At 26.6% G+C, this 22,672-nt stretch overlaps 5 protein-coding genes across 5 annotated transcripts; 3 read left to right on the plus strand and 2 right to left on the minus strand.

The window, feature by feature from the left end:
* Positions 1-3,821: 3,821 nt before the first annotated feature.
* Positions 3,822-5,656, plus strand: OCT59_001228 (uncharacterized protein). Its single transcript, XM_066139408.1, has one exon. The coding sequence runs from the start codon at positions 4,059-4,061 to the stop codon at positions 5,514-5,516; it is 1,458 nt and encodes a 485-aa protein (XP_065988814.1). The 5' UTR covers positions 3,822-4,058; the 3' UTR covers positions 5,517-5,656.
* Positions 5,657-5,761: 105 nt separating this feature from the next.
* Positions 5,762-6,777, minus strand: OCT59_001229 (uncharacterized protein). The gene is made up of 2 exons (XM_066139409.1): positions 6,394-6,777; positions 5,762-6,329 (listed from the first exon to the last, which is right to left on the minus strand). The coding sequence occupies exons 1-2, from the start codon at positions 6,511-6,513 to the stop codon at positions 6,183-6,185; spliced, it is 267 nt and encodes an 88-aa protein (XP_065988815.1). The 5' UTR covers positions 6,514-6,777; the 3' UTR covers positions 5,762-6,182.
* Positions 6,778-9,178: 2,401 nt separating this feature from the next.
* OCT59_001230 (uncharacterized protein) lies at positions 9,179-9,526 on the plus strand (the record flags this gene model as incomplete). The annotated part of the gene is made up of 1 exon (XM_066139410.1): positions 9,179-9,526. One exon carries the CDS (start codon positions 9,179-9,181, stop codon positions 9,524-9,526), a length of 348 nt encoding a protein of 115 aa, XP_065988816.1.
* Positions 9,527-20,810: 11,284 nt separating this feature from the next.
* On the minus strand, positions 20,811-21,118 carry OCT59_001231 (uncharacterized protein; the record flags this gene model as incomplete). Its single annotated transcript, XM_066139411.1, has 2 exons — positions 20,811-20,833; positions 20,914-21,118. 2 exons carry the CDS (start codon positions 21,116-21,118, stop codon positions 20,811-20,813), a joined length of 228 nt encoding a protein of 75 aa, XP_065988817.1.
* Positions 21,119-21,925: 807 nt separating this feature from the next.
* Positions 21,926-22,210, plus strand: OCT59_001232 (uncharacterized protein; the record flags this gene model as incomplete). Its single annotated transcript, XM_025326228.2, has 1 exon — positions 21,926-22,210. The coding sequence occupies one exon, from the start codon at positions 21,926-21,928 to the stop codon at positions 22,208-22,210; it is 285 nt and encodes a 94-aa protein (XP_025177043.2).
* Positions 22,211-22,672: the final 462 nt, after the last annotated feature.

The raw sequence follows: 22,672 nt of genomic DNA on the forward strand, positions 1-22,672 counted from the left end.
TTATTTTTTTCTATAAAAAAGAATTCCATAAGTTAGATGTTGAAAAATTATTATTTTTTAAAATAATATCATACGTAATAAAATAAATTTCATTTTAATAAATTTATCATTACATAAATTACGAGTTATTCATGTGAAAATTACGGTCAAACAAAAAAATAAAAAGAATTCTTCAATAAAAATATTTCATTGTATAAGGTTTATTGTAAAATTTTTCTGATATGATCCTTCCTATATCTTCCAAGTTCCAATAAAAGAATATAACTATAATTCTCATTACAATCATGTGCTTTCTTCTCTGTTCAGGCTCGAAAAAGTTCGCAAGTGATAGTTAGAAACAAATGATTTCAACAACTTTTGATTTGTTGGATTTGTTGCTGAAATAGATAAATTTTTTAATTACTGATCTGATGGATACCGAGAATTTTACGAAAATTAAACCTACATTAATTCTCTGAATTTTTACTGTAATACGAAATCTTTTAAATCCCACGTCCTCAACTTCTGAATTTCGGCGGACGCGTAATTTCCAAAGAAATAGTCATAAATGTATCGATTAGTCTAACCGATTAACCGATGGAATTAATAAGATAATATATTAATTAAACAAATCACGATAAATGATAAAACTGATAAAACTGCACAATAAAGCCATCGATGAGCAATTACTCACAATGTAACTCAAGCTCTCGTTTGGCTAATTATATCAAGTCTTATAGCAAATCATATTATGATTGTTTTCCGTATTCACTAAATATAAACATTTGATAAATAATAAAAAAAATAAAAATAAAAATTAGTAATTTAAAAAAAGATCTCTCGCGTAATTCTTATATGAATATTAATACCACGTAACTACTTACTACTAATAATTCTTTTTAAAAAATTATTTTCTAATTTCTATAAAGAAATTACCAAAAGATGGTACTATTATTTACGAATTAAAAAAATGGAAATGGAATAGTTAGAGTTTACTTTGTACAAAATTATTCTGTTCCTGATTAAATGCGTTAAGAAATAAAATATAATGATATATACCTTCAAATTTGTATATATTTATTTAAGCAACCTAAAAAAAAAATTCAGAATTTTTTTTTAAAAAATTTTTTTTAAAAAAAAAAGAAAAAGAATTTAAGAATTATTACTTACATACCGAAATCAGTCTATTTGTCCCTCTAATCAGATTACAACCTTCTCCTTTTATCTTTATCTATAGTTCATAGTTATGTTATAATTAACGTTAAAAATTATGATTCCTTACTTTCTTTTCCTTTTTTTTTATAAAAAAAAAAAAATTTTTTTATTATTAAACTTACTGATTATAAAATTTTAAGAATTTTTGGTATCCTACTTCTATTGATAGTATTTTGTGTGTAATAAGACAGGATTATTATTTGACGTTTTCTTTTGTGTAATTAATGGAGATGGCGAAGATATACAGTATGAGTTGAAGGGATCTACTTCTTTATTTGCTTTTGACTCTTAGCTTCTTAGTTAGTAGAAGAAATATGCTTTACTGATAATTTTTGAATCGAAAGAGATATAGAATCTACTCAATAACTTCGTGCTATATTCCCATAGAAAAGAAATTGAAAAAATCTATTATTAATAAAATAATTGATCCGATTAAATTAATAATATTATATAAGAATGCAACTTTTTGAAAAGAATACCAAGTGTTGATTAAATATTAAATTAAAAACTTACTGATAACAGTTCAATTAACAATATCATCTATTTTACGTGTTGAACTAAAAGATTATGTATGCCATACCGTCATCTCATCATTTTGTAAAAGCTAATATTTAATTGTATCTAACAATAACTTTATCTAGTACTGAAAACATGCCTCGCTATATCTAACATTTTCTTGGATTCGATCGAACATTGATCTACTATTATTTAATAGACGCTAAATGTAAAATTCATCAAAAAATCTCATTATAAACCAACTCCCATTCAGTGTGTTGATGCTGCATCTGAGTAATTAAATCACACGTTATCTTAAAATGTAACCTTCCCACTTGAGATAGCTTGAGGTTTAAATAAAGAAATGAAAAAAAAATCACCCACCGTAATTATACCTTTTAACTAGAAAACATGATGCGGTAAATTGTCCGATACAGACCAATGACTACTAAGTGCGTGAGAATTTTGTTGTGTTTTAGGCATATTAAAGTAACCATCTAATAGAGAAGATTTGTTGTGGCAAACAAATGACTCCAAAAGGGAAACAGATCTTTTATATGATCGATTACTTAACTTGCTAGTGACTTCTTATCCAATCATTTGATCCTGTAGCCCAACGATATATTATATTATAAATTTTATCTTTCAAATCAAGTAACGAAATAATATTGTATGCGTTTTATTTCCTAATTACAGTATATTGGAACATTCTGTAGTTCTTAAATAGGTAATTACAATAGCATTATCTTATCTTTATGATCGCTAGTCTTGATTTTGTCATACAATTAAAAAACAGTATTAAACTAGGAGAGATTTTCTAATCTACTAAACGCTAAAAATTCGTTGATAAAAAAAAAGTACAACTTAGACATTATACAATTTTTAATATCAAAAATCCACTAACATATTTGGCTGATCATATCTTCGGCGCTTGTTCTTAAATATTGAGTATTGCGGTTCGTTCACTAACCTAAAAGTCATGAGCAGATATACAGAGTACGTTAAATAATTTATGTTTAACTTAATAGATTTTTAATTTCCTTTAAAAATTTTAAATTTTAAATTTATCTTATTTTATTCTATTTGCTGTCTTTGGGTTTACCGTTTACAAGTCTTAAATTGGAGAAATTAGAATTCTGCAAAAATAATAAAAATATTGCGAAATTGTATTAATTTAAATTTGATCCTATTATAGAAGATTATGTGGTAGATGTTGATGATCGAAGAATAGAGGATTTTATGATAGATGTGTTGGGGGACTATATATAGATGTTGAATATATGATAGATGTTGTCATGTTTGATGATCAGATCCCTTTTCTTTAATTAAAAAAGTACAATATTTTAATCGATATTCGTATTCATTCGATATACTGTATGTGATAAAAAGGTTTAGTTGAAGCAGTTGTTGAAGCAGTTGTTGAAGCAGATGGGTTATTCAGATAAACTTATAATTAAGAATGTGGAAAATTTGGCTTCAAATCTTATTCTTTCCCGTAGATCTAGCGTAACTTTAATTATCAACTACGACAAATTTCTCATTTGTACTGTCGTATTATAAAATCCTCTTCGCAATGGATCGAAAATTTTATGTCAGTTGTCAGATTGTTGGTAAACGAAACATAACGCGCGTATATATATAATAATAAATTCTTCTTATGTATATTAAAAAATTATGTTTTTAAATAAAGGAATAAAAACAATTCCAATTTCAACCTAGCGATGTGAAAAATATGTTCATGATTTACATTCAAAACACAAAGCTTAAACTTTTTATAAATTATTTGTCGTACTAGTATGACGTGTCAAATTATTAATCGTTCTCTATCAATAATAAAATAGAAAGGATCCTCAGAAAATTCGGAATAAGATAAATTTTTTTAGTAATTTATTTCTTTTTCCGTGAATTAAAGAAAACTTTAAGATTCTACAGTAAGAATTGTTGAGTAGCATTTTGATCACAACTTTCTCTAAACATTGTTGTTATCATCATATGAAACATATGCAGAATCTTAAACTATTAAATAATATCCGATGTGCATATATGTACTGTAATCAGTCACGCGGCATTGGCATCGGTGTTTTATCTCCGACGCATTGTTTAAATTTAGTTATTTATTTAAAACCATAATTACTCCCCCTTTTTTTTCTCGTCTTTTTCTTTTCTCGTCTTTTTTTTCTTTTCTCGTCTTTTTCTTTTCTTGTCTTTTTCTTTTTCTCGTCTTTTTCTTTTCTCGTCTTTTCTTTTTCTCGTCTTTTTCTTTTCTCGTCTCGTCTCGTCTTTTCTTTTTCTTTTCGAAAATAAATATTTCATTACGGAAAATTATCAAAGAAATTTTCGGTTGTAAAAAGATTATTATTTCTTTGAAAATGAATAAAATTAACAAGGATATTCTTTTTTTGATATTTAATGAAATACAAAATGATTCAAAATTTCTATTTTCCTGTTTAATGGTCAATAAACTTTGGTGTGAAACTGCGATTCCAATTTTATGGAGAAACCCTTGGAATTATGATATTAATTATCACAAAAAAAGTTCGTTATACGATATTATTGTTTCTTATTTACCTGATGATTTTACAAAATACCTAGAAAAATCACAAGAAATTAAAATTTCACATCAACAACTCTCATTTGATTATTTGTCTTATTGTAATAGTGTTAGTTCAAACGCTATATATAAGATTCTTTCTGCTGGTACCTCTTTAGGATATAATAAATTTATTTTACAAGAGGAATTTTATAATATCTTAATTGGAAAATGTTTGAAGTTCAAATATTTGGATATGGAAACAATTAAACACCAAATATTTTATTTTTCATTGGCTAGATCTCGTCTTGAATCACTTTGTGAATTAAGATGTGATTCATCTATAGAATCTTCTTACTTTTATGGGTTGGCTCGTATCAGTTCAAATATACAGAGGCTTATCGTTATTAATAAGGACATGGACGTTAATCATGGAATTGTTAAATTAATCGATTATCAGAATAATCTAAGGTATTTTGAATGGAAAGATAATTCTAACGATGTTTATATTGCAGAAGATCCATATGAAGAGTTGCTTCATACGTTAGAACGAAAAGTAAATACTCTTAGCCATTTAATAATGTCCATTCGTTTTGATGACGATTATCAGCACTTATATCTTCAAGAGGTACTCCCAAAATTTACTAAGCTAAAAACATTAGTAATTAATAATATTCTTGGTTATAATGATGTTAATTCCGAGCTTGTGTATGGTGATCTAGAGGTTTTTAAAACAAATTATATATCATTACAAAAGGCTTCAAGCATAATTAAAAATAGTGGGGGTCATCTTAAAGATATTTTATTAAAATATGATTATTATGATTATTATTACGAAAATTATTTTGATGATTCTCTAATTTTTATTAAAAAAGTTTATGAAAATTGTCCTTTGGTTGAACGTCTATCAATTTTAGTTTCTTACTCGGATCAACATCTATTAGAATTGGAAAATTTATTAAAATCTAGTAAAAATTTGAAATCATTACTAGTTATATTAGGAGTAGAAAGAACCTCTTATGAACAAATGTTAGAAAAAGGTGATGCTTTGTTAAAAATATTATTAAAATATGCACCAACCAATTTAAGGGAAATTAGATTCTTTGATAGTTATAAATTTTCTTTGGAAAACTTGGAGAAATTCTTCGGAGGATGGAAACGCAGGCCTGCGCTTACTATAATTACGTCTGATCCTATTTATAGAATGGAGGGTTATTCGAGACTTGTTAGTAAATACAAAAATTTAGGAGTAATTAAAGAATTTAGATGTGATTCTGATAATGCAATATATTTTTGATTAGTGTAATATATTTTTGATTAGTGCAATATATTTTTGATTAGTACAATATATTTTTGATTAGTGCAATATATTTTTTGATTAGTGCAATATATTTTTGGTTATTAAATAAAGATCTATTACTACTCTCTCGTGATTAAATTTTTTTTTTTTTTTTTTTTTGACGAGAAAAAATTCATACATTTTAAATAACCAATCAAAAAAAGTCACTGACGCAATTCTTCCTTCGGGGAAAGAATCAATATTGTACGATCAACTGCATAAGGATATGACGGTTTAATATTTTTTTTTTTTTGATCACAACCTATAATGTCAATCGGTTTGAGCCGTTCGTATCAAAAATACCTAGAAGCGAATTGGACTAACGAACCGAAATAATCGATTCTGCTCCGAGTTACTCCCATCCTACCACAAGAGATTATATATATATATATTATTGTGAGGAACTGATCTAAAGGCCATAAACCCAACAGATTCGTTAATTTCACTAATTTTATTATTTTAATAGTTTGATTCACAAAAATTTATTTAATAACATTGGATTGATCTAATTAATACATTATTAGAAAAATTACAAAAAAAAAAGATAAGAAAAAAAATAATTTCTAATTTGCAAGGAGTACGTTTACACAAAAAGATCAACCCCGATTCTCGTTAATTATTTCATTAATAGAATAAGTAATAGGCATTACAGGTTGTGAATCGTACTCTTTTGTTTGATCTTTTGAAATCTTGAGTTGTTGAAGCTCTTTTATGAGGCCTTGGCGTCAATTGAAGGACTTCTTCTCTTTTTTTTGTATCATCATCATTTGTCTAATAACGAGAAAAAAATGGTATTGAATAATTTTTTTTTTGCCAGATATTTATCATAAATTACCTCGAAATTTTGACTCGAGTCGCTATTTGAAAAGGAGACCAATTTTGTTTTTCGCGTATTTATATAAAAGCTATCGAATGAAACAGGTGTACCATAACTTGGAGAGGAATTAAAGATCATTTTAATATTATTATCTTTCGAAGTAAAAAAAAAAAAAGGTAATGTAATATGATTTTTCGTAATTCGTATGTATTAATATGATTTTTTTGTATTGAACGAAGAATGAAAAAATTAAGAACAAAAGTTTCAATTTATAGATTTATCCAAAATGATTACGCATATGATATTTTACTAAATTAGATTTACGCGTTTAATTAAAGACGTGTTTAAATTGTTTACAATGATGCATTTTGATGCATTTATCGCATTCGTCAAGAAGATTACAAGATTACCAGGATAATCTTTGCGTTCGCGTTATTTATATTCATCATTCATTTCAGAGCTCTATTTGTCACTTGCATATGTCACGTCCCACCCTTTTACTAACCCATGATAATTGTGCTACCCGAGATGGTGTGATAAGACTACCCAGATTACACATTGATTCATTAAAAGAATCCTTAATAAGGATAATAAAGGTCATATGCAAAAAAAGTATTTTTTTTTTAATGGAAAGGTATTTTAAATAAAAGTCATATGTAAAAATAGTATATCATAAAATTAGGTTACAATAAAAAAAGTATATAATTTCATAAGGTTACATATTATAAAATGTATATTTTTGGAAAAAGAAATTTAATTTTACATTAAACAGATTTATACAATATAATAAATATTTACTAAAATTCACTTTATATTATACTTGTAGATTTATATTACTAAAATTTAGATAATTTATCAAAAGTTCAATATAATTACTTTTAAAATATATACACATTTTAACTTTTAACTTTAATGTTATATTGTCAAATCCAAATTCTATTAAAAAGAGCATTTAAATTTTAAATATAAGAAAAATAAAAAAAAATAAATGCTCAGAAGTAATAATACCCTTTAATTTATTATTACAGCCTAAAAGTTCTGTTTTTTATAAAATAAAAAAAAAAGAAATATGATTAGTAACATTTCTTTAATTTATTTTCAATATACCAATATATTTATAATTCTGTAGAAATAGATTCTTATAGAAAAATAAAAAAAAGAATATTAGTTATTTTTAATAAAATTAAAAATAAAAAAACTGAGATAAAAAATATTGACTTATTTATTTATATATTTCTAAGAAACAACTTGAAATCATTTTTAAATAAAAAGAAATAATTAATATTCATCTTTTTCTTTAAGAAAGTTTACACATATTATATAATTATCAAAGGGGAAAGGGGTAACCAAAATCTTACGTTATACTTAATAAAATATATAATTTATAAATATTATAATTTAATTGGTTATTAAATCTGACAAGGGAAGGAGGAAGTAAGTTTATATTAAACTAAATATTACATAATATATGTAACTTCCCTTAAAATAAAACTAATAATTTTAGAAAATTATATATATATAATTCTTTGCAGATCCTATTATAAAAGGAAATTTTATGTTACATTATTATGATTTTTTTCCTTTTTAGCTAATTAACCAATAGAATTTAAGAAAAAAGTAAGATAAAAACTATTAGTAAAGGGCTAATTTTCTACAGTGACCTTTATTATAAGTAAGCGAGTTCTAATTTACCACTCTGATTTTTACCTTCTATTATTGCAATGATGAAAGAATCAGGAACACCAAATATTTCTAATGGGTCAATTACATATACAAATGAGATTTCAGGATACGAATTTCTAATAGCAATATCTAAAACTATTGAAAATGAAATTTGAAAAGAATTATCTGATGTTGTAGCATTTGGAATAATGATTGATGAGAGTACAGATATTACGACAACCAAACATTTAGATATATATATTTCATATGTAGCTAAACGAGGAATAGTCAAAACCCATTTTTTATGTCTTATACCTTTAACTGAATGTGATGCAGAAAGTATTATTTGTGCAATAATTGATATTTTTGAAAGAAAAGGAGTTTTATCTAAGCTTGTAGCATTTGCTTCGGATAGTGCATCAGTTATATTAGGAAAAAATGAAGGTGTAGCAGCAAAACTTTCCAAAATATGCACTTATCCTTTAATTATTAATCATTGCGTAGCTTATAGATTAGTTTTAATATGTAAAGATGCAAGAAAAGAAATTGAGTTTTATAAGAAAGCTGAATTATTAGTTAAAAAAATTTATGGTTATTTCAAAAATTCATGCTCACGTATTCAACAATTAAAAGAAATTCAAGATTTTTTAGATTGTTCTATTTTAAAAATAAAGAGATTATATGAAATATGTTGGCTTGCATAGTATGAAGCTATTAAAAGTATTTGGAAGAAGCAAAGAATGATGGAGGGCTAAAATTAGTATATAATAAATTAACATCTTAGAGAATGTTGGCATTTTTATATTTTTTATGATATTTTAGAACATGTAATGCAATTGAGTAAATTTTTACAAAAAAAAATTTGCGATTTTCGGATATAGATTTAATGATATAAGTCACAATTAATTCTATTTAAAAAGAATATTCAATAAATGATCAATCACAAAAATTCGGATATAATGTTCAAAGATTTATTGATAAAACTAACCCATTTGGAAATAGCTCAATTGAATATATGGGATATAATATTTCTTTTAATGGGCGGGATTATGATAAATTCTTAATGGATATATATAGTTATTCAACAAGCATTATTTCTGAATTACAATAACGGTTTCCTAATAGATCATTATTTGTTTCTATGAAAATATTGAATTCACAAGAATGGTACAAAAACTTTCAAGATTTATTATTCTTTAGAGATAATGAATTAGAAGACTTATTAAAATATTATGAGTGTCCAAATATTCATAATAATATTCAATCATCAGCACTCTTTAATATTAATAAATGTAGACAAGAATGGACGGGATTTAATAAAATGATTGTTAGCAATAATCTTTCTTCTAAAGATATAGATACAATTCTTTCCTTACTAATTCAAGATTATAATGATATTTTTCTAAATATTATCAAATTAATTCAATTAATATATTGTATACCCTTTTCAAGTATAGAATATGAATGTGGTTTTAGTAGACAGAATTAAATTAAAACCAAAAACAGAAATTTATTAACGACAAATACATTAGATATGATGATGCGTGTCTCTTTAGAAGGACCAGAAAGTTCCAAGTTTGACTATAATCGTGTATTTACTATTTAAAATAATCAAAAAAGACATTGGTATTAAAAAATAATCTTATATTCCATTTTGTCAAATTTATTACTGAAATAAAAAGAATATTAGATCATTAAAACAATTTACCATAATACTTTCATAATGTGTCCATTAAGCAGCTGCAATATATTCACCATTTTCTTTAAATTGAAATTACCCCAGAAAATGTACTGTTCCTATAAAAAAATTTTAAAAAAGGTATATTATAAAATAAATACAACTATACAAGAGAAAAGAATACAAAATTTTGAAAATAAAGTTAAACATACCGTATTTTTAAAAATTCAAAATAATTGTTCTGTTATAATATATTGTGGAGACTTACTTTTTTCGAAATTGCTTTTGCAGTTCTGCTTTTCGCAATTATGTGGCTTAGGGAGTAAAAAATATATACAGTAACACCTTCATACTAAGTGCACGTGTGTGCACTTAAAGAACAACCAATAAAAAAATAAATCATATTACACAATTAAAAAATTTTATTTATTTAATATTATTTTCTGATTTAAACATTTTGCGAAAAATATATTTATTTAATGAAAATATGCATTAAGGTCAGTTTGCCGCATTAAGTTTGTTTTTTGACCTTAAAAATTTTTTCAATCTTTTCCACCAACTTTATATACTCTTCCGCATTGTCTTGCTGAAGCAGAAATATACATACAGTTTCTAAACTATTAATTGCAATATTAACGCTAATAATAGAACTTTTATTGCTATCATCCATTTCTTCTAATTCTATATCCTCCTTGTTAGCATTTTTAAAAAGATATACGAGTTCTTCAATAATTTGATCATCTTTGGGAACTTTGTAAATAACATTTTCTTCAGATATGTTAAGAAACTTTTCTGCCTGCATTGGATAGGGGAGATTAAGGCCTTGAAGAGCATCTGCAAGATCATTAAGTACTAAATCTTCACATTGGCGAATATCTTCTGAAATATTTCTTAAATCTACATTTGCATCAGGTAGGATTTTTGTGTGGCACCAGCAGTTACAAATTATCTCAGCATTAACCTCATCCCAGACTTGAATGATATAACGAATAGTCTGCAGAACATCCATGCGTAAATCTTCTGTATGCCCACCTGCTTCTACATATCGCAGCATCCAACTTTAAAAATAAGCAATTAGATTTGATGTTGTAATAATTAGCAGATCTAACAATATACCTTACCGCATATAAAAATGATGATAATATTGTTTGAATGATATGATTATTCCAGCATCCATTGGCTGGATTTTTGAAGTTGTGTTTGGAAGCAAAAAATAAATATCAGTGTATCGTAAGGTAAGGCCAGATATTTTGTGACTGGAACAGTTGTCAAGAAGAAATAACACGTGCTGGCCTTGATGCTTTAGATCAACTTGACAATCAAATTCTTTAATCCACTCTTGGAAGAGTGTTGTGATCATCCAGGCTTTGGTATTGTTATGGTATGTCATGGGCATGTTTTGAATATTTATGTTTTTAAAACAGCAAGGCTTTTTAAAATTTCCAATGATTAAAGGTTTTAATTTGTGTGATCCATCAGCATTTGCATATAATGCAATTGAAAGGCATTCTTTGTTCACTTTACGTCTAGAAAATCGTTTTGTTGCAAGTGTTTGATCAGGTTCTAGCCTACAAATTATCAATAATCGTGTACAATGAATTTTATGTTTTAAAATTTTTTTTTAATTAATTTAGTAAATTTACCTATAGAAAAGTCCCGTTTCATTCATGTTATAGATTCTTTCAGGAGGGTAATTGGAACAAAGTTTTTTAATAAAGGCAAGGCATTAGCGATAGCTGCTTCATCAGCAGATGAAGCTTCTCCTTCAAGTTTTTGTTGGCGAATTCCATTGTGATCCTTAAATTTATGAAGCCATCCCAGAGAAAATTATAATGCATCTTGAGGAATACCTAAGCCATTTGCAATCATTTTGGCTTTTTCAATAAGGATCGCATCACTTAATACCGTTCAATGCTGGTAGTTTAATACGAACTTCTTAAGTGCAAGCTCGACTTCTGGATAGGTAACTGGTTTATGCCATTTTGTATTTGAACTGATAGTTTCTGAATTAAAACATTTATCTGATGTTTGTAGAATACAAGTAATGGTGCTCTCATTAACTCTGACGCTCCATTTTTCTTCAATCCAATCAACATACTGAGCTCAGATTTTTTTATTATTATGAGTGTAAATACAAAGTTCTCGCTTTTATATCTCAGTAAGGGTGGTTTTTTTGACAGACATTTTTAGAGACATATGGAACATATGGCTGATTTTAATGTTATTATATAATGATGAAATCATCATCTTTTTTCGTTAATTTAGATATATGACAGGAATCCAATAATCTACTTTTTATTCTATGGGGTTTGCATCATGCACTATTTTCTTGTAAATATAATCTCCTTAAAAAATCTTCCCCAACTATACTAATTTAGGATTATTGACTAAACAAATGTTCACATGCTTTTAACTGATTTAACTTATCTTAAATGCATTAATGTATTTAATTAAGTGTAATAAAAGCGAAACAAGAGCATTACATTTGAATTTATTGTAATTATAGTTCGTAGCAATCACTTATACAAAATAATTTGATTTTTTTAATAGAATTATTAGAAATCAAATAATGTTATTTTCAGAAATGTATAAAAACACCATAATATATACAAATAATAAATTAATCTATCTATTTTAATAATTAACCGTTTTATTGTTATTGGTCAATAGTCACATGAATGCACTTATGAAGGGTATTCCAATATACCCGAGACTCAGAATTGCTTGCACATGCAGAATATAGAAGGAGTGCACTTAGCTTTAAGTTCCAAGCTTGGGACCGGACTATGATGTGCATATAAAGAGGGAGTGCACTTATAGAGGATGCTATTATGGAGGTGTTACTGTATATATAAATTCCGGCATTTGTAAAATTTACCAGAAATCTGTTATGTCATGTCCAAAAAATTTCTGAATTTAAAAAAATAACTGGATTTATTAGAAATTTTTCAGAAAATCTGGCAAATTTTGAATAGATTTTGTACAATGACTCTACGCTATACCTTCAAGTACTAAACAAAATTTAAAAATTCTGTTTTTTGTAAATATCTTATGATTTACCAATTCAATTTGAGCAATCATTTTTTTTTTTTATTTTGAAGAGCTCAATGAGAACTATCAAATAAAAAAAAGATTACTCAAATCTGATCACTAAATCACAAAATAATTGCAAAATATTCTTCTAAATACTATACAATTCTATGAAATTTTTCAAGAAGGATACCATATATAGGGGGGTATAAAGATGTTAGCTATAATTCAAAAAAGTATCATAATATAAAATTTTTATATGCTATAATTAATTAAGGCTATAAAAATCTTATAGCCATAATTTAAAATTTTTTAAAAAATAATTAAGGCTAATATCTTTAAAGGGTACTATAACCCACGATATATGATATATTTTTATTTTTTTTTTATTTTTTTTTATTAATTATACTTAAAGGAATCACAATAATATATTAATACAAAGGAGAGATCAGATCTTTAAAAAATCCTAAACGATCGAAAAAATTGCTTACCCGCTGCTGACGTGCAATGGTAAATATATCCCATGAGTATTACACCATACTAAAAAAAGGAATCAGTAGTTAAGGACTCTGAACAATATATATAAAGGTAGGTTTTGAGTTTGTTTAGCCAACATATAAAAATTTTTCCTATGTGAGATTTATTATTGCTTATTTGATAACATAATTTTTAAATAGTCAGATATAATTATATGTAGCAAAGTATTAAATTATTAATAGTCAGATATATATTTGCATAGCAGGATAGAATTTTTTAATATATGGCATAATTTCAGCCAGAATTAAAAGATTTGCAAAGAATTTCCTTTTTTGGAAATTTGAGCAATACAATTTTTTTAATTTCTCTAAAAAGTAACAGAAGATAAAATTTCCTTTTTTTAGTTTTGTGTAATATTGGTGACGAATAGGAGTAGGGTTACACAATTCAAATGACTTATTTATATGGTTAATCTAAACATAACGCCTACGTGATTGCAGTATTTTTTAATATATAGATAGATATATAGATATATAATATAATATATCAGATATATTTACATTTTTCACATTAAAAAAAATTAATAAAATATGTAAACAAAGTTATAAATATGTTTGAGTAGAAAAAATTTACTATTTTTAATACGAAAGAATAAGTTAATTGTATACGTAATACAGGAAACATTTTTAGACGTGATTGTGTAATGTGTTTTTGATAAAACAAATATGCGTCCATATAACATTAAAATTATAAATCATATACGCATTTAAAAAATATATATTAAAAATGAGAGCAACAGGTGGGTGTGAAAGGAAAAATAAGTGGTTTTCTGTTTTTTTATAATTTTACACTATAATTTTAATTTTGTAATAATCAATAAAAGTTATTTCATTTTTACTTAGAAAATTTTTTAAAAATATTTTTTTTGACAAATTTTACAGTAAATTTTAAAAATAAAAATTTCGCGTATTGGTGGCGTTACAAAAACATGAATAAATCCATAAATATCTATTCAATCATGATAAAAATTTATATGTAAGTAGATTCGAACCTGCTGAACAACTTTACTTAAGAAGAAGGTTTTGGATGTTTTCTTTGACTAAAGTGCCTAAATTACGCTCTGAAGTTACAGAACAGATATACGAAATATTTATAAGAAACATTTATAAGTTGTAATATTACAAAAAAATAATAATAGCTTTATCCATACATTATTTCAAAAATTTTTGTTTTTTTAGTTTTTTTTATATACATATTTTATAGAAAAGATTATATATAAATATAAATATGTCATAAAATAAATTGCTTAGCAGTATAAAAAATTTATAGCACTGGTCAAAATCGAGATTATCGGGTACATATCGGGTGTGCAATATGTGCCCGATATGTACAAGAAAGGAGGGTAATATACAACGTATACATACGTATCGGGTATCTGATACGTGTGGTGTTTATGCGTAAATTTGGAGATATAGTAGAATATCGGACATACAGTATATGATACACTTATCAGATAACCGATATTCTTTCTATAATAAATATCAGATAGATACCAGTCAGTGCTGATAGGTACCAAATACATGTCAGAAATGTGTCTGATAAATATCCGTATGTCAGTATTCGACATGTATAAAATATATAATATATCAATGACGGTCATTGTATCCACACACCTAATTTAATATATAATAATATATCAATGACAATTATCGTTTAATACAGGATTTTATGATATTTATCATAGTATTTTAGCAGTTCATTGTATATGGAATCAAATTAAATATAATATTTATTTATTAAAAAAATATTTTTTAAAATGTAAAAATTAATAGTCATTTTTCATTATAGGTAGTTTTAATTTTTCTAGCGAATACCACTTTAAAACAATTTAATTTTTGCATCTTGTCGGGATCGAAACTGTTTTAGAAAAATTATTAAATATATATTAAATATATAAAAATTTATTATTAATTTTCTTAAAATTAAAAAAAGCTTACCTTTTAGGAAGTTGATAGAAATTTTTTACTCTTCATTTTTTGAAATAATACTAGGGAAATGGTAAGTCTGAAGCGATAAGCCACGTGATCAGTATCTAGAACCCGTTCTCCAAAAGTAAATTTGCAAAGAAACTTTGATTCTGACACCCAAGATCTATAAAAAAAATGTAATTTGGTATCCATTATCAATCACCAGAGGCCAGAATCTATTTGTTATAGAGAAAATAAATAAACTGTTAACAAAATCATTTTTTAGAAGCTCCCAAAAATACATTCAAAACTTACCCAGGTTCAAAATTCAGAATTCCGGGATCTATAAAAAAAATTGAAACGTTGTAAACGGTCGAATATCAAGCATGAAAAGATGATAAAATTCAATCACCAAATGCAATTGCCAAATATTAAGAACAAACAAATTGATTATGAATTGGCGTAGATGGATAAATAATTAGCCGAAAAGGATAAACATTTAGGAAGAGTAATGATCTACATGATGTAATATTTATCAAATGATTGACAAAGAACCAATAGGATAAATAGAGTCGATCAATTGCGGCTTAGCAATCTTTAACAATAAGAACGATTAGAAAGAATAATTATAAGCCACAAAAGATGGATTATAAGCAAAACACATGAAGCGGATTGAAAGAACATATAAAATAATGTTGGAAAGATTAAAGAACATAAAATAATATAAAAGATAATATAAAAAGATAATACAAAGATGCTATAAAAGATAATATATATATATATATAAGATAGCATATTAAAAGACAGTGTATTTAAAATATAGATAGTATATTAGAAAGATAGTTCAAAGATAATATGTAAAAAGAACATAAAAGATAGTATATAGATAGAATAGAAAGTAGCATAAAATTTGTATAAAAAGAGAACGGAATTCAAAATAATTCCACAGTTCTCATCCACAGAACTCAATAAAAATATAAGTTAAATTTAATTATTTGTTAATGAAGTATATTATTAATTAAAGGTAATAGGTTCGCCCTAAACTTTAATTAATGTTCGCTTAATTAATTTTAATTGAATAACATGGAAATTTAAGATGAATTAAATATACACTTTTGAAAAGTAATAATTCGTAGCAAGAGCTATCGAAGTTTGAAATTAAAGGTAAAAGTGGATATAATTTGGGGAAAATTTAGAGAAGTTAATTTTATTTTATATCGTTTGATGTTTTATATTACTAACGCTATTTATGTCGTGAACCAAGAATGTTGTTGTATATTGTTCGTTGATTATGTTGTTTGTTAATTATGTTGTTGATTAATCGCTCGTTCGTTTAATTGTTCGTTCGTTCGTTCATTTGTTCGTTCGACCATGAGAATGCCCGTTCGATGTGGCAACTCTGTAAATTGATGACAGAGGGAATTGGGAGATCTCAACGTTAATAAAGCAATTCTTTAATAAATATGCAGTTCTTTAATAAAATATAAAGCTTTAAAGTTTCAAAATATCGAAACTTACCATAATGCTATCTGTCACCCAAGGATAGAAGGCCAAAACCTACAAAAAAAAAGGAAATATTAGTAAAACGCTTCCTATAAGAAGTTCTGAAATATCGAAACTTACATATCGTTCGCCAAAAAATGAAGTCTGGAATCTACAAAAGTCAAAAAAAGAAATGTCAGCACATCTCTTAAAGTAAATTCCGAAACCTCAACTCAAAAAAATCAATGTACCATCATTATCCTAAAAGCTGTAACCTACAAAATCAAAATCAAAAAAAGGAGTCAGCACATTTCTTAAATTCAATTCCAAAATTTCACTCAAAAACAATAGCTTACCGCGTTTTAAAGGAGTTCAAAAATATGGAACCTGCATAAATTAAAAAAAATGACAGTGCATTTCTTAAAGTCAGTACGTTTCTTGTAAGTAATGGCAAAATCATTCCCAACTTACCTCCAAAAGTCCTCGCCAGAACATAAAAAACAAAAAAGTACGCTCCTAGCTAACACTAGTGAATTCTCCAAATAAAACTAACTTCTGTTTTTTTTCTAACTCAGCCTTTCCAGTCTTGTTACTTCTGTAAAAAGAAAAAAAAAGGAACGTTAAGAACCATTCATTAAAATAAAAAAAAAATTAAAGAAAAAAAAGAAAAGAAAAACCTACCAAAATAGCTTTTTTTTTCTTTGTACAACTTATTTGTTTTGATTATCAATGTGATAACGTGACGCTGGAGCTTATCAGTATACAGGTAAATCATCACATCTCAATTAACCGATCGAGATAATTACGTATAATATAAGAACCAATTAAACTTCGACTCAAAGAACAACCACTGGTCAAAAACCAATATATCGGGTAGCAGATATGTATCAGATATATACCCAATATGTGTAGTATTAATGCAGAAAATCGGGTACCCGATATGTGTAAGATATGTGTAAATATATATATTGTCTACATATCATTTACATATCATATACATATCAGTACCCGATATGTATATGATATATATATTTACATATATCTTACACATATCGGGTACCCGATTTTCTGCATTAATACTACACATATCGGGTACATATCTGATACATATCTGCTACCCGATATATTGATTTTTGACCAGTGAACGGGAAATTTTATACCACTACGGTAGAATCCTTCGCTACGCTCCGGACTAATTAAATTCCTTTGTAAACATTTACCCTCAGTTTCAATGAACTTGTGGTCGTAACTGAATTTGACATTTATATAGTCCACGTCAAATGGGCTTCAAGTGTATTTCTGTCAATACCAATTAATTGAAGATAAACTGATAAATTACTAACTTGTCACTTGATTAAGAAAGAATGTTAACTATTAAATAAAACTCTAAATATATATATCAATAAAATAATTTTAATTTAACCTTAATTCAAAAATGTTATATATAGTGGTGACTGTGATGGATTTGATTGCAATGGCGACGGCGGATTTATAAGCGTTTGTCGCTCCCTAATCAAAATAATATTAATTAACACAGTAAACATTAAAAATTATAAAATAACTTACATCATAATCATGAAATCATCTCTTTCATGAATAATTCTTACTTTAAAAGCTTAATTAAAATTTAATATTTTGTTTCGTGGTCCTATCAAAGTTTTTTATCTTTTACATAATTATAAAACCTATCTCTATCTGTTTTGTCCTCAAAAATGTATAAAACCAAACCTTTAAATAATAATATAATTAGAATTACTATAAAATTAAATGATTTACATGTACTATTTATTTTTTTTACTTAACCCCCATTCTTCTTAAGTTTGTTTAAATGAAAAATTCAGAATATTTCTAAGAAGAAATAAGGTAGTCTCCTGTGAAGGAAGGAAAAAAATAAGGTTGCTTCTTTTGAAGGAAGGAAAAATAGAAGGGAAAAATAAACTATATATATATATGTGTGACAAATCTATGTAACTTATAATTTTGAATCTTTTTCAAATAAAACCTAAAGTCCTTACATGTACCAAAAAATCATATGATTAATCCATATGGTGACATTTTTTATTCTAAAATGAAAATATGTGTAAAAGTTAATAATAACTTTTGAAATATTATGCCTGTAAAGTTCTATATACCCATTTTGCTATGTGCGTGAAATTATGAAAAGGCTTAGTTAGTCCTTAAAAGAACCAGAAGAAAAATCAAAAACTGAAAAGGTTGCGATGTAACTTATTCTTCTTCTAATGGCTTACGGTAGCTATATATATGTTGATAGTAAAAGCACGTGTTTTTGCAAATAAACAGAAAAACATCAAGTGTATGGGCGCATTGTCTAGGGCTTTCCTTTTTTGGTATAAATACATGTGTCCAAAAAATGCGATTTGCTAATAAAAATGAATCACGCTAAGAAAAGAAGCCAAACTAAAATAAAAAGTCACGCTAGCTTGATATTGTTACCGATTACTCAAATAATCAGTGCGCAGTTTAATGCCTATTGTGCTAAATAACCAGTGCTTTGGTGGCAATGATTATTACGAATTTTACAGTGCTTTTTTAATGCATTGATTTAACTTACTGATGAATTTAGAATTGAGCACGAAGCACGAATTCAACATGAACGAAACGAGCAAAAGAACGAATTCAACACGAACAAAACGAGCAAAAGAAACTTAGAAATCAAATAATCAAACAAATTTTTTTGCCCATGAGGTACAATCAGGGTGAAATAATCTTAAGAATATAAATTTAAAGCAAAAAATCTTCCTAATGATCCCAACCAAAAATGAATATACATTGCAAGTGTTTTTTCTATTTGTTTTTTATATCTTTTGAGCTAAAATTTTATATAATATTTATTCAGAAAATTTATTTCTTTATAAGGGCAGTGACATACGTTAGTTTTTTACATTCCTTCCCACCCCTTAAAATATTAGATAATATATGTCACTATTATAAATCAAAAAAAAATATATCATTTTGATTTTTTTGATTTACGTTTTTTTGATTCTTTTTTATGATATTTTCTTTTCTTTCTCTTATGTTTTTTGGAACTTTCTACCCTGTTATTGTTGTTGTTATCAATATCAGGAGGATTGTTGTAATCATCATCATCATCCCCATTATAGCTATCATTTTCAGAATCCCAGTCATAAATCGGTACTTCAGTCGAGCGATTAAGCCTTTCAAGTGCTGCTTTATTTAGACACCAACTAGGTGCTCCATTTGGTGGCGTGCCAGTTTCTTGTACATTACCATCAATCCTTTTGTACTTTAAAGTTGTTTGCTTCGTTCTTAACAAATTGACCGTTGGATCGATTCTTTTATGTAATAAAAGACGAAGCTTAAAATATAAAATAAATAAAGAAATTATAAATTAAATTAATAATAATATCCGTTTTTGATAAATGTGTGTGATAATTATATACACATTAAAAATTAGTAAAATAATGTAATATACATACTTCTGGGGAGCGCCACCATTTATCATATATATATATAGACGTTGTTTTGGTTTTGACCGCTTCTTTTACAATTAACTCTTTTTCCAGCCACAACTCCAGATTATTAATGTCTATTTCGTCTGGATCATCGCAAGGATCAAGTGGTTCTTTAATTTTTTCAACTACCGCCGGTATTGTGACTGGCCATTCGCCCTCGGGGTCTGTCTCTTCCCATTCTTCCAAATGGTATGATGTTTCTTTCAATATGTTAATTAAATCTTTTTTAGGATACCTATTAATATAATTGTCATTGTTTTGAATAAGATAATTCGCTGCAACAACTCTTCTTTTCTTTTTCTATAATAACATTACAAATGTAAAAAAAAATATTATTAGTTATCTAATTATTGTTATCTAATTATTATTCCTTTTTTTTTGCTACTTACATCCTGCATCTTTGAGTTTTTCGCAGTTCTTCTTTTGTTATTCTTTATTTTTTCTTCGCCTTGGATTCTAATATTATATTCTCGATGGCGGGAGTGCCAACGTCTATAAAGCATATCTAATAGTTCTTTATTTGTTACTTTATATCTTTTATCAACCAGTTTGCGAAGTGCTGGAAGTAGCTTCGTAACTATCTCATCTTTCTGTTCTGCCCAAGTAATCTTAATATCTATTTCAAATATGTCTTTTAAGTTAGAATCAACCCAAATAAACACCTCTTTCTATAAAATATATGTAAAAACAAATAAATACACTAATAATAAAAAAAAATATTTATTCTAACAAATAAATATATAAATACTTGCTTTAAGTCTTTTGTAGGATCTTGAGTCTAAATACTTAACAACTTTTTCTGAAGATGATGAACTTGCAGACTCTTCTTCAGAAGATGATGAACTTGCAGACTCTTCTTCGGAAGATGATGATGAGCTTACAAATTCATCATCTTCAGATGATGAAGAATCAGTTCCACTGGTTGTATTTCTGTGCACGTTCTTTTTCGCCATTACTATCGATCCTACTAATTTATATAGGAATAATATAGGAATAAAAAGTTTTTACATAAAATGACTTAACTAATAGCTGTTATATTTAGCGCATATATAAAATGTTTTTTTACCTGGCACTTATTTGATTGTTATATAGGTTTGACTATATTTTGTACTCGATAAAAGTTTCGCTTCCTCCCAAAAAAGACGTACCCTTTTTAAATAAAAAAATGTGATCACATAAAACGCGTAAAAAATAAATGCAAGATCTTCAAAGCGCATTCGTGCGATTAGCAATAACTTTCAAAGCGCGTTTGTACGATTAACAAGATCTTTTAGAGCGCGTGTTAAAAAATAAGCAAGATCTTAAAAGCGCGTATGACTAAAAAGGTAATTATATCGATTTCTTTCAACTCGCGTTTCTCTCTTTAAATAATTAGCTATTTTTAATAACACATAATTAGCAAACAAATGAGTAATAATAATAATACCAAAAACTCTATAACTGATTTAATAAAGCCCAAAAAGAAGTATGTATATCCATGTCATTGTGTTCTTTGTAAAGGCGCAGAAGTTGATCCTCATACACAAGAGAAACATACAAGAGATAAAATTTTGTGGAGATCAGATGATGATGATTTAAGAAGAAATCAAATAAATGCTATTGCAGCAAGAAAACAAAATAAACCTCATATTATCTTAGTTGAAAAAAACCTTGCGGGAGCCAGCTCAACTAAGAAACGCAAAAGAGACGACAACCAGCAAATATCGCCCATTGAAAACTCAGCCGATTTAAGTATACCAAATGCATTTTTAAGTCCCATTATGTCATCATGTTTGGTTACACTAAAAAATCCACAACCGGATACTACATTAGATAACATGGTAAATGATGCATCAAAGTCCAAATCCTCATATTTTCATGATCTAGAACCTAACAATGAAAATAATAATGAGTATGATGATAATATTTGGGAAATGGAGTATGATGATGATATTAATAATATACTTTACAGAAACCTTGAAAATTTGAGCGATGTTGAATTGATATGGATACGATATAAATTTCATGTCATAATGGTATCAATTTCCGTGATGATATTGTTATAATGTTGATTCGATATCGTTACTTCATCACCATAATTTATCGCGAAAATATCGTGGCGATATCTATTTAAAAGAATATCAAATCGGCACAGTCTTGATATCATTACGATGTCAGTAATTTCAAAAAAAAAAGATGTAGTATTTTCGATATTGATTTGATATCGTCACTTCATCACCATAATTTATCACGAAAATATCGGGACAACATTTATTTAAAAGAATATCTGATCGGTATAGTCTTGATATCGTTACGATATTGTTAATTTCAGGGGAGAAAAAAGATGTATTTACGATATTGATATGATATCGTCACATTATCACCATAATTTATCGCGAAAATATCGTGACGATATCTATTCAAAAGAATATCAAATCGGCACAGTCTTGATATCATTACGATATCAGTAATTTCAAAAAAAAAAGATGTAGTATTTGCGATATTGATTTGATATCGTCACTTCATCC

Source organism: Rhizophagus irregularis, chromosome 1 (assembly GCF_026210795.1).
Source record: "Rhizophagus irregularis chromosome 1, complete sequence".
NCBI lineage: Eukaryota > Fungi > Glomeromycota > Glomeromycetes > Glomerales > Glomeraceae > Rhizophagus > Rhizophagus irregularis.